This window comes from Lissotriton vulgaris, chromosome 12 (genome assembly GCF_964263255.1).
Source record: "Lissotriton vulgaris chromosome 12, aLisVul1.2, whole genome shotgun sequence".
Taxonomy (NCBI): domain Eukaryota; kingdom Metazoa; phylum Chordata; class Amphibia; order Caudata; family Salamandridae; genus Lissotriton; species Lissotriton vulgaris.
In genome coordinates, this window is record NC_141700.1 from 125,866,397 (window position 1) to 125,879,557 (window position 13,161).

The following is a 13,161-nucleotide window of genomic DNA, read 5'->3' on the forward strand; positions in this document are numbered from 1 at the left end:
CCGAGAGGAAGCACTTAGATCCCCTGGTTCAGCCGAAGCTCCGAGCCTCATTGACTCCAGGGACTGGGGCTGTCGCTGGAATGACGAGATGTTCAAGAATGGGACTTTTCTAAAATAGTTCAGCAAACTCAAAGATTTTAGGGATCGTGACCTGTCCGTAGTGCTATCTTTGTGTGTATCGCTACCGTGGGACACTAATGGTTTGGCCACTTTTACTGTTTCCGTCTCCGCCTAAGATATTCTAGGCAGTTTGACTGCCCGGGTTGGACTCCTCTTCCACGACAGGTTGTTTGGGTCTCCTCCGCTTGGGAACCACTGCATACTTCCTTCCTTTCCCTGATCCCATAATTCCAGCTGCTGGAAATGAGGCTAGTACTTCACAACTCCCAGTATGGCGCACTGCCGTAGAGGATATAGTTATGAATTGTCCTGTCTTCGAGAAAAGGAACCAGGAGTGGTTAGCGGCTGGATGGTTGGTGGCTGGCCGACTGGCGGCTGGCTGACTGGCGGCTGGCTGGCAGGCTATCCGGCTGGCTGGCTGGCAGTCTAGTTGGCAGCATTGGGTTGATAAACCAACTCTATTAGGATTAGAGCTGATGCTTAAATAGTGCTGGCAGGTTAGCAGAAGATAAATAGTGCCTGATTAAATACTTTGATAGCACGTTGATAGTATTTTAGAAAGCGCTATGATGTCCTTTTAGCGCCAGGGTTGTACCGGGATTAAATTCACTTTCAGGATTGCAGCTAGCCAGTGAATTGAGTGGCGTTATCACAGCGCGAATCTCCGCGCTCACGCCAGTATTTAACCCACTTACGATCTGCCACCTCCCATCTGATGCGATGTGCCTGGAGCCTTTGATTTAATTTGTAGCTGCGTTTTTCCCAGCGCGTAACTCCGCGCTCACGCCTGCATACGACCTGCGTTCCACCAGTATATAGCGGTCCTGAGCTGGCTGGCTTCGCCGATGTCAAAGGTTTTCGTGGGGGAAATGTGACCTCCCACTGGTGGCTGGTCAACTTTGCTACACGTCTCTGCTCCCGTTGCGGTCACCTTCCCAAGTTTCCCAAGCCTGTCTGCCCTATAGGTGAAGGACAGCTGCCGTCAGGGAGAGAGCGGGGGTGAGGGCGGGAAGGAAGAGATAAGCACTTGTAGCAGTGTAGGAGTGTAGCTAATAATGGCCAGTTCACTCACCGATGCGGAGGCCAGGGGGGGAGCCAGCTCGTGCAGCAGCTCTGTTCCGCTGTCTCCACACCACTCTACTCCGAGACGCTCAGGGACGCTCCCCCGCTCAGAGTCCGGGATGCCCCCGTGGGGTGCTGTTGGGGTGCTGTTGTCCCTCTCGGTCTCGCCCGGGAGCCGGAGGGTTCTGGCCGGCCGGGGGAGGGGGGGGGGGGGGGGGGGGGGGAGGGGTCCAGGAAACTCTGGCAGGGCAGATAAACAGGCTGACAGGCTGGCAGGCCAGACGAGCAGGGGGGACAGGCTTCCCACAAGGATAGTGCAGAGCTGCTACAGGCGTTGAAGGTTTACTTTGCGGCTTCTCCCGCTGTGTCTCCTTCTGCGGAGGGAGGGCGCAGATACCAGCTTCAGCTGAGTGCTGACCTGCCTACAGCCTCCTGGCCGGCCAGGAGCCGCAGTCCGCCAATAGCTACTAGGCACTACTAGCCGCCGAAAAATGCAGGGGCGGCAGGGAACTAATTTTAGCGCTCTCCGGCTCCCAGCACTGGTTCTCACCGGGTGGAGTGCGTTTCTCCGGCAGCAGGCACCGGCGGCGGCACCGGCAGCAGCAACGGTCAGCAACAGTCTGCTTTCTGGCGTTCGCCTCTCGTTGCTCTCTGGCACTCTCTGGCGATCAACCCGCTCATCAGTCCTCTGCAGTCCTGGACCATGCCAGCTGCAGGAGTGGTAGCAGGAGCGTCAGAAGCAAAGCGTCTCACTCGCCGTGACCGGGGGGAGCAGCGCAGACGGTACTGCCGGCTGCGATGAGGGACCGGGTGGGGGTCCAGGATCAAGACCGGGACCATTGCAGCCACTCACAGGCCCCCCTGCAGTCTTCTGCGACTCCACGCAGCCTCTCTGCGCCTCCTTCTGTAATCTGCAGGTTCCATGGCTCCTGGCTTTCCGCAGCACAACTGCACAACAACTGCAGAGCCGCAATTCAATCTGAGCACTGCTCCAGCTGCTCCCGTTCGTTGCTTCTACCGGGCCCCCAGTGCGGGGCTCAAGGCTGGTGGCTCGTGGTATTAAGGTTAGCCCTCCCGCTGCCCGCTACCTCTTCACCGCGGCTGCTGCTCGGGTTGGGTCGGGGAGGGGGCGGCGGCCGGGACAGCACCTGCTGCCTCCTTGCTTCCTCTCTTCACCTTCCTCTGCCAGTTGCCGCCTCGCCCGCTGAATGCGCAGAACACGAGATGCAAAAACACGGACTGGACTCTCACTCCACTCTAGTCTTACCTCATTCAGTTTACGCTCAGGTTGCCAGATTAGGGTACAGGGATAGGTCGGCAAAGGGCATTTAGGAGAGGCAGGGAATGGTATAAGCTAGAGCAGTCTGGCTGCATTATATTGGAACCGGGCGTCTCTCATTTTACAAACACCTTATCAGTTGATGAGAACTACGAAGTGTTCTCTAAGTATATGGAGCACACTCTGGATCTAGCCATCCCTATGAAAGAGATTAAAACTAAAAGCAGAATCTAGGCCCCATGGTACGGTGAGGAGCTGAAACAGCTCCGTGCACTCCGTAAGAAGGCGGAAAGGAAGTGGAGGAAATATTATGCTGAGGAAGATAATATTCTCACGCAGATTCAACTGCAATATAAAAAGCAGATTCTTAGGGCTAAGGCAGATTTTTATGCCAACTCCATCATTCAAGCATCCAATGGGACCAAAGCCCTTTTCAAAATAGTTAAGGACCTTTCGTCCCCCACTTGCTTAGAAAATAAAATTGTAACGTCCCAGGAGCTCTGCGATGCAATTAACCGTCATTTCAGGATAAGATCGCCAGTATTGTGAACTCTTTGCAGGACAATGTTTACTCTGTGCACTCCAATCCTGATCACATGACTCAGCGGGAGCCGCCCTTATCAGCCTATCTGGACAATTTCGTGTCACTAACAGATATGGCTTTGGTGACTTAGGTGATAAGGGTTTTTTCTGGCTCTCCTTTGGACCCTTTCCCCCATAAATTCTGGAAATCTTTAGGGCGTAACACCTTTCCTTGGCTGAGGCAGATCTGCAATCAGTCATTGGAAGAGGGGTCGGTCTCGGCCTGTTGGAAACTAGCTGTGGTGTCCCCATTCATTAAAAAGCCCTCTCTAGACCCCTCAGTACCAGCCAATTTTAGACAAATCTCCCTTCTTCCTTACCCGGTGAAGATTTTGGAAAAGGCAGAAAAGAGAATTTTTTACTGGATAAAAACCAGTTTGGTTTTTGTCCGGGGCACGGAACTGAGTACGCCTTGACCACCATGATGGATGACCTACGCAGGCAGGCCGACAGCGGGAACGTTACGATCCTAGTACTTCGATATGTCGGCCGCCTTCGATACGGTAAACCATCTCCTATTGGTGGACAGGCTGAAGAGGTTGGGAGGGAGAGGGCGGGCCTTGCAGTGGTTCCAGTCCTATTTGGAGGGCCGTCAGCTGGTAGTAACTCTTGCACCCTTTTTCTCTGCTAAATCCCCTGTTGCTCATGGAGTGCAGCAGGGCTCTGCAATTAGCCCCATTTTATTTAATGTCTATTTGCAGCCCCTGTTCTCCATTATAAAATCTTTCGGAGTCAGTTTAGTTAATTACGCAGACGACACGCAGCTGGCTTTCTCCTTGGTGGGAGAGCACGCAGTATCGATGGACACCTTCCAGCACTGCATGCGGCAAACGTCGGACTGGCTCAAAAGGAACTCCCTCCAATTCAACAGCGGGAAGACCGAGGTGATGTTCTGCTCTGCAGGCAGGATATCTAAACAGCTGCCTTGCGACTTTAGACTCCTACCAGAGGATGAGGTGCTTATCCCGGTCAGGAAAGTTCGCAACCTGGGGGTGATGTTCGATGCAGACCTTCAGATGGAATCTCAAGCAAATAAAACAGCGGGTGTCTGTTTTACCCTCATCCGCATACTGCGCAAGATACTCGCTCTTTTACCTAAAGAGAGATGCCCTCTGGTGATTAGCAGTATTGTGGGCAGCAGGATGGACTACTGCAATGCTCTTTCTTTGGGAGCCCCTGGTTACATCTGTCAGGGTTTGCAGAGAATCCAGTCTGCCGCAGCTAAACTGGCTTTGGGCAGGGCACGGGGCTCTTCATCTACCATGGCGCTCAGAGAGCTCCACTGGTTGCCGGTCAGGGAGAGAGTCCATTTTAAAGCCTTATGTATGGTTTTCCGAGCGGTGCATGAGGCCGGCGCGATCCCCCTGCAGGAAAGGTGTGTACGCTATCTCCCTGTAAGGCAGCTTTGTTCCTCCAGCACGTCTGTTGCTGGTTCCTCGGTTCAAGAGAACCAGGCTTGGTGGTAGGGCCTTTCGTAGGGTTGGCCCGCAGCTGTGGAATGAGCTCCCCCAGAAACTAAGACTGACCAGTTCTCTGTTAGAATTCCGCAGGAATTTAAAGACGTGGCTCTATCCCACGACCTAGCCTGCTGCTGTTTCCCATGTGCCGACTCTGTGGTGACCTTGTTCCATTCTGGCCACGGCCTGTTCCTTGTCTTGAAGCGCCAGGATGCCCGTAGGGTGACAGCATGCGCTATATAAGAGCTATAATCAATCAACCTAAGATACAAGTGAAAAGAATAGGAAAAATGATGAACAATGAAAAAGCTAAACATCCAACTTTAAGATGGTGTTTACTATTGGCCAGCAGACATTACAGCTCAGTGTCCAAGTTCTCACTAACAACTTTACCAATAAACTACATATTGCCTCAGGCTTTAGAAGACTGGCACCAGAAGATCTACCTAAAAACTACCAAACAAGGAAAACCCCACACATCGTATACCCACCACCTCAACTAATTAAAAACTCAAACAGTGGTTCAAGGAACAGAAATAAGGACTCAAGTAACAAAATTAAAATACAGGCACATTCCAAAGTAACTTTAACATGAATAAAGGCACTTAAGACAAACAGACTAGCCGAGAAGAAATGATTCAGCAAAGCTTGAAGCCATTTGGAACTGTTGCACCAAAAGGGAATATGTTGTGGTGTCGAATGTTGAAAAGTATCACACGGCCATGTACAAATCCTTCAATCACAAAACATTCTTGGTAAACAAACTGCACCCCATACAAAAACATTGAGCAAAGCACCTCACTCAACAGATCAGTAGGAAAGACTGCCATTGTCTGAAACAATACTCTTGACTTTAGCTGTTGGGTTGCTAATGGCAACTGCATGTAAACAAAGTAGTTTGACGGAACATCTTGCCATGGTATAAAAAAAGAAAGCCAACTGCTCACTGAAGTAAAAGCTTGGAGAAATACACCAATTGTCTTTTAGCAGGTCTTCACACAGTGGAACACAAGAACCAGAAAGTGAACATAACCTTCAAAAAATAAAATTTACAACCATTATATTCTACAAAGGTAGTTACTTTAATGATGCCAAGTAAACCTTCAAAAAGTGACAAGCGCATGGTTACACAAACAAGTCATCTGCAAATTAAAATGAACTCAAACTGAATGGGTCACTATGTTGCTAGGCAAGAGACTGCAGAATTGAGTCATTTCTTCTGCAGAATGAAAGGAGTACGAAATACTTATTTCACAGCATTTGCAGGCTGACAATTTATCAAGAAAATACTTGATTTTGGATAAAGTGAAACTGAGGGTTCATTCGGGAAAACTCTTCCCATCATTCAGACTATGAAAGAAGTAGCATGTGCATACTAAGCAAACATGTTTTTGCACATTTTAGATATGGAAGATCAAATTATACCAATCCAATATTAACATTTTCCTCATTACGAATAAAGACAAAACTCAGACAAACCTCAAATCAGTAGAAATTTAGCTCAAGCAGATGCGGAGTCAAAATATAACTACAGCTCAAGAGAAATACCAATAATTACCAAATAGGCAACTAATATATCTGCCAAATGATCATGCAATTACAAAATCACTTAAGGTGATTAGACATCTGCAAAGAGAAACAATGCTGAACAAGACATGGAACACCGCCAAGTGTCATGTTTAGTATAACCGCTCAGGCAGCACATTCTCGAAGTGCCATGTCAAAGTATCTCTCAGACAAGTTCTAGGATGTAAAAACGATTTAAGCATTGGCATACAATACACCCACCATTACATTAACTTTCCACTTTGAGAAAAGGAACTGGCTTCAGTATCCAATAACCTTAAATCGTACTAGCATGTTTTAACCTTAGATCTTTAAATTAATCCAAGTGGAGTGAACATCTAGCAAAGCCCCATTTTGTTGTAGAGCTTTACTGGTTCACTATTTAACAATGCTCTGATAAGCACAATACACCCAACATAATAAAACAAGCAAGATTAATACATATAATACTCACTTGTTTCACTTTTTCTTCAAAGTCTGTGTCGTTGTGATCAGAAATCATCTGTGCAATTCTGATCTGTTCTGCAGTTGCCTAAAATGAAATTTTGGACGAGGTATTAATATAGACTATTTCTGCAATTGCATGTCATTTGGTTAGGTTTAGTACCATTCATCCTACCTCCTCTCAGATTTCAGCAGTTTAGAGAGTTACTGTCATGTAACAGGTTTACGCCTTAAACATTGTTAAGTGACCTCTTTCCAAGTTCAGCATTACACTACTATGGGCAGGGGCATGGCTTGGAGGCCGATGGAGCTGGTTGCGTGAGCGCCGAGCAGGTCCCCGCAAAATCCTGATTTAAAAGGCCCTTGGACCCCCCCTAGGGCGCCAGAAATCGTTGGCTGGGGGTGGCTCTGCCGGGGAGCCGGGCAGGACCAAAAACAAACACGATCCGGGACTTTGTAACCACTTTATCAGGCCCGTGAGGGGAAGGTGACGAAGACGCAAAATAACGGCAGAACAGAGGATGGGAGCCCGGTCCTCTGGCTGAGGACAAGCGGAAGTGTCGGAAGCTTGATCCGACAGTGGACGAGGCTGCCCAGGGCCGGAGCAACAAGTGGAGAGAGAAGCGGTAGCGCTCGCCTGGTGTGCATCAGTGCAGCGGGAATCGAAGGCGGGCGCCCACACCTCGGAGCGACAGCGGCCTAGGACGCAGCAGGATAGGCGGCCTGAAAGCGCCTCGGCGACTTCCGAGACCTGGCACAACAAGGAGGCGAAGAGTGGAAAGGAGCGGAGCCGGGAAGCCCTTACGCCCTCCTGATTGACCCGGTGAGCGGGGCACAGCTTAACCCGCTGCCCTTGGCGGTGGAGGCAGACGGGGACCAGGGGGGGGCGCGGGCTGGATTTGAGGCCCGGTGGCGGCCGAATGAGGCGTAGGGAGTTAACAGATTACCGGGCACCCTGAGGAGAGGAGCCCGTCGCCCCGGGGAAGATTGTCCGGAAGCACACGAAGTGCAGAGGTAGAGGACTACGGTTGGGACAAGAGTAGACTTTGGAGAGCGAAATGAAAGGGTGCTTATAATTGCAACGCACAATGAAGGATACATAAAAGAAGGACAGCACCCATATCGCTGGCAAGTTTACACAACCATAAGCTCGGGAATCTGGGCAGCTGCGCAGACCGCAGGCATCTTGCTCTTTACTGGGATTCCTGATCATGGTGAAGCTAAGGGGGAAGCCGGGCGGGGCAGACCAGACACCGGAGGGAGAGCCGCAATCGCAGGCTGAATCAGAGGGGATGGAGGAAATCCAGGACCCACAGTTGCAAAAGCAATTCGACCGTATATTAACAGCAATCGCAGACTCACGTACGGCAGTGCAACAAGATTTTGCGCAAGTGGCGACAGGGCTGGGCCTACTGAGAGCATATCACTCTAAACTAGTGGATAGGATGAAGTAGGTGGAAGGGACAATGAAAGAAATGGAACCGGCCCAAAAGGTGTTGGAGAGCAAGATGGCAGAAGAACTGACCCGCATTCAAACACTGGAACGGCGAGCAGAGGATGCCGAAAGTCGCAACAGACGCAATAATATACGCGTAGTAGGCTTGCCGGATAAAGTGGAAGGGACGGATATGGTGAACTATCTGGAGCAGTGGCTGAAGACAGTAGTAGCGGCGGATGGTTTATCTTCCTTCTTTACGCTGGAGCGGGCACACAGGGTACAAGCCAAGCCACCGCTACCGGGGCGACCCCCGCGCCCAGTGGTGGCTAGACTCTTGCACTATAAAGATAGAGATTTATTGCTACAAAAAGGCGCGGATTGATGGACCATATGAGGTGGATAATGGCAGAGTGAATATATTTCCGGGCTATACATTGGACATCCAATGCCGTTGCACCTTTTTTTTTGTCAATAAAGAGAGAACTGCGATCGGAGGGTATTCAATATTCGCTGCTTTTTCCTACAAGACCGAAGATAATGTTGGATGGTGGTTCGCATTTTTATGAAACACAGAAGAGGCTTGGGAGTGGCTGGAAACATACCGAGACGGGACAGATCGGACGGAGCAAATCACAGGAGCTGGCCGAGGGCCTGCCGCAGCGCCTTCGGAGCAGGAGGTTGAGGGTGGGGAAGCCATTACAGGCCCAGACAGCGCTGGGGAAACAGGAGGCACTCGAAGCAGTGTCGATGCTGGCAAGCATCGAGACACTGTAGTCGCCGGAGAGTACAGACACGGAGAAGGACAAGGCCCAGACACGGAACTATTAGAGACTGGGAGTGTTCAGATACCGCAGGTTACTCCGGCCACTGCCGATGGATTACTGGATGAATAATGGATTGCATATTGGCTGTTGGGACTAGTAGATAGATTAACCGGATGTGGACAGATTGAGTGGTATGCGGTGGCAAAATGAAGGCTGCGACTGAGGAGTAAGGAAGGGGAGGTATCGGACATGGCTCCAGGGCTCTGGGGCGGGAAGACACCACGATAATGATGTTGCTATAAGTCGATGATTGGCCCCTAAGGCATGCCTGCAGTGGCTACTGCTGGGCTTAGGTGTGTGGCGTGTGTTGGTGTGGTTTGGACGGGGACTAACAGTTTTGTTTTAGGACCTGTTTTTGGGAGGGTGGGGGGATGGGGGAGTTGGGGATTAGGATGGGTTCTAGGGTTCATCGGTGTGTCCAATGTTGACGATGGAAAGGAGAAGAAGTTGAATTGTAATAATGGGGACAGTAAGTTATTTGCGAAGTATTACTTGGAATGTGCGGGGCTGCACACTATGACAAGGAGACAAGGTCCATGCATATTTAGTGAGGAGGGGGTGCACATAGCATTGCTCCAGGAAACGCACCTTACTAAGTCGGAGGGATTAGCACTACAACGTAGATAGAGGTGGCAGGTTTATAGTACAGGTTACTCAGCGTTTGCGGGGGGTGCATTAGTTTGAATGAGGGCGGGGGTTCCTTTTCAGATGCTTAAACAAACCATAGATAGTGAGGGTAGATTTGTGGCAGTTGAAGGGCGCCTATACGGTAGGGAAGTAACCCTGTGAAGTATTTACGCACCTAATGTAGAACAAGCGCGATTCTAGACCGAATGTCTAGAGCGCTGGCGCAGTTCCTGGTGGGCCCGATAGTGTTGGGGGAGATTTCAACTCAATAGCAGATGCGACCTTAGATAGATCTCACCCACCCTTGCGAGAGTCACCAGTACATAGACTGTTCAAAGTAAGGCTTGCATGGCAGGATAGATGGTGTCTGATAGATGTGTGGAGGTCTCATCATCCACATGATGGGGATTACTCCTATTTTTCAGCTCTGCATGAGCTCCATGTGCGGCTGGATTCCATATTGTGTTCCTCAAATGTTGCAGCTTCTGTGGTTAATTCAGAGTATCTTACTAAACTCTGTCCGACCACAACCCATTGCTGATTACTTTGAACTGGACAAAGGAAAAGGCGGAGGGGCTTTATAAGAGAACACTAACTGCAGATGAGTCTAATATAGAGGCATACTTGCAGGACTTGATGCTTCCGCAATTAGAAGAAGAACAAGCGCAGCATTTGGGCCAGAGTATTAAGCTTTAGGAAATTAGATGTGCAATTAAACAGATGGCACGGAATAAGACCCAGAGGGTAGATGGATTGCCGATTGAATTTAATTTGCAATATATCGATATACTGGCGCCGAGACTATTGGAGGTCTACGAGGAGGCATAAGAATTGGGTCTGCTGTCGGGAACGATGCGAGAGGCTCTCATAGTCCCGTTGCCAAAGCCGGGACGTGATTATACGGACAAGGCGGCGTACCGCCCACTGTCAATGCTGACCACGGACTATAAAATTTAGCCAGGTGTTGGCATCGCGGCTTGCGCAGCATATGACTAGTCTGGTACAAGAGGATCAGGCTGGGTTTATCCCTACCCGGAACACCGACACCAATGTCGGGAGACTACTGAGGGTCTTGGGAGAAGAATCTGGAAGCACGCCCATGGCTGCAGTACTCTCAGTAGATATAGAAAATGCATTTGATAGCCTACAATGGAAATATTTGTATAAAACCATGGGGAAATTTGGGTTGGGTGAGGGATTTGTGAAATGGACTAGCTTTCTCTGATGTATACAGCACTGAGTGCGGGTTGGGCAGATGATTTCTCCCCAATATGAGGTAGCCCGCGGGACACGACAGGGTTGCTCACTCTCCCCACTGTTTTCGTTGGCCATAGAACCGCTGGCAGTGCAGGCTCGATTGGGACAGTGGTACGAAGGACTGGTTTTTAGGGCGGCACAGCAATGTATATAGTTGTATGCAGACGATTTGCTGTTTCTGACGAACACGGGTGAGGCATTGAATGGGGCAGCACAGATGTTATTGGACTTTGGACAGGTGTTGGGTCTGCAAATTAACTGGTCTAAGACATGTTTATTTCCTGTGCTCCCGGGGATGGTGGCGCCTGAGTTGCCACTAACAGTACGATGGGAGCCGCCTAGCATACCTCGGAGTCCATATTTATCATGGACATAATGACATCCTAGAGGGGAACATCGGAAGGTGTGTGAGCCCTGAGGGGAAGCATGACCTTCTGGAGCACACTGCCGCTGTCAGTGATGGGGAGGAATGCTTTACTGAAAATGGTGGCACTGCCTCGGCTGTTATATTTGTTCAGAGCTCTGCCTATATGGGTGCAATGTTCAGTGTTTGCAAACTTGAAATCCATGATTGTGGGGTTCATTTGGGGATCAGGGAGGAGCAGAGTGGCCCTCCAGACTTTGATGAGGCCGAGAGCGGACGGTGGGTTGGCAGTTCCTGATATGGAGTTGTACTAAGCAGCTCAACTACAAATCCTTACACAAGCGGTGGCAGTGGAGTTAAGGGGGCCTGAGTCGGCAAGAGGTAGTGGAATCCCAAGACCTGTCCTGTCCTTCATAGTAATGCAACAGCGCACAGAACTCTGTGATCTCACCTTGGAAGAGAGGACGCTGCGGCAGTGTTGGAACAGAAGTCAAAAGAAGGCGGGGGTACAGCACCCCTATGCGCCACACGGAGGAGACTGGACATCGCTATGGGACTGGGAACAGGCAGGAATTCAAATCCTTGGGGATTTGTAGGAGGATGGAGTGCTCTTAACGTATAGGGTGTTGCAGGAAAGGTTTGAACTCCCTAGGGGAGGCTTTCTGGTACATGCGGCCCTGGTGCGAGTGATGCAAAAGCATTGGAAGGAGGGATTGATGGAACCTAAAACAACAATGGCATGTCCGTATGTGGTGATGGCGAGTGGTACATTTAAGGCAGTTACGTGTTTATATTCCACAAGTGCTGAATGAAGGGTTGGCCCCACTAGATACGCTGCGCTTGAAATGGGAGGGGAGTATAGGGAAGATCATAACGGAGGCCACATGGGGCACATACTGCGTAGGGCCTGGAAGGGGACCAGAAATGCACGGTTCCAGCTGGTGCACTTTTTCATAATACACAGAGCGTACTTGACTCTTGGTAAGATTATAGACTTTTATAGCACTAGTAACGCGATGTGTCCTAGATGGGCAGTCGTGGGAGCAGACTTGGAACATATGTTGTGGAGTTGTGAGAGTCTGGGGAGCTATTGGACCGAGGTGGGAGATTTACTGAATTTGATTACAGAGCGCAACTTGGAATTTGATATGGCTGTCTGTGTGCTCCATTGGTTCCCCTCACACCCCCAAAATGAAGACAACTAGTAAGTTTATAGATATGGGCTTAGTGCTGGCAAAAAGGGAAATTACGATGCATTGGAAGGCAAGAGAGGGACCTAGTGTCAGGAGGTGGAAGGCCAAATTCCTCAAATGGGCTGGTAGTGAGGGGGCTGTTCGCTTGCGGCAGGCACGACGGCAGAATAATGAAAAATCGCTAGAAGCGGCAAAAGCATGGGAGGAGCTGGTTCAGGCACTGATAAACCAATTAGGTGCAGAGGAAGCTAAATGAAACCGCATGGGGTGGAATGTACCCCGGAGTGTACGATTTAGCTTGAAATCAACACACTTTATTTATAGGAAGGTATGATAGGAGGACACACCGGTGACGGGGTGGGGGGAGGGAAGGGATGGGAAATTTAGTTAGTTGGTTAAGTAAGAAACGAACATGTAACCTCAATGCGAACCATTACAATGAAGAGCCGGAATAAGAAGTAGCATGTTAAGGTTATATCTTGAGGAACGAAAGGGAATATGAATCTAAATGTAATTGCATATTGATTTGAGGACCTCTGAACGGACGGGGAAAGGAATGATTGATAATTGTAATGGAATTGATGGTTACCTATGAAAAAAATTAATAAAACAAAAAAAAATTACACTACTATGGGCCATATCCATTGAATAGCTCTACCTTCCTTACCATACCCCCGCACATTTGAAAGGTGACTAAATGTTTTAGTCCTAATCCATAGCTATTATAGGTAGTGTAGATGGGACGAAAAAAATACCTTTTTACTCACCCCTCACAATAGCCCTCATTTTAATCATGGGTAAGACAGGAGGAAACTTAGAGAACCCTTCCTGTACGGCAATGACACAGGCTGGCTAGTCACTGACGATTCAGTTATTAGAGCCACTAAATAATGCCAACTGTGCCCCGAGGAAGCCATTTGAGTATCTAGTCAGAAAAAAATCCTAACA

At 49.5% G+C, this 13,161-nt stretch overlaps 1 protein-coding gene across 23 annotated transcripts in view; it reads right to left on the reverse strand.

Annotated features, from left to right (window-relative positions):
• The window catches only part of UBAP2L (ubiquitin associated protein 2 like), an 889,182-nt gene that overhangs the window by 834,861 nt on the left and 41,160 nt on the right, over positions 1 to 13,161 (reverse strand). For all 23 annotated transcript variants that reach the window (XR_015302630.1, XR_015302632.1, XR_015302629.1 and 20 more), the window contains exon 3: positions 6,521 to 6,598. Coding sequence is in view for 18 of the 23 variants with exons in the window: in XM_086947511.1 (XP_086803637.1) it covers positions 6,521 to 6,598 (78 nt within the window). In the remaining 5 variants the exon portion in view is untranslated. The remainder of the gene's footprint in view (positions 1 to 6,520; positions 6,599 to 13,161) is intronic.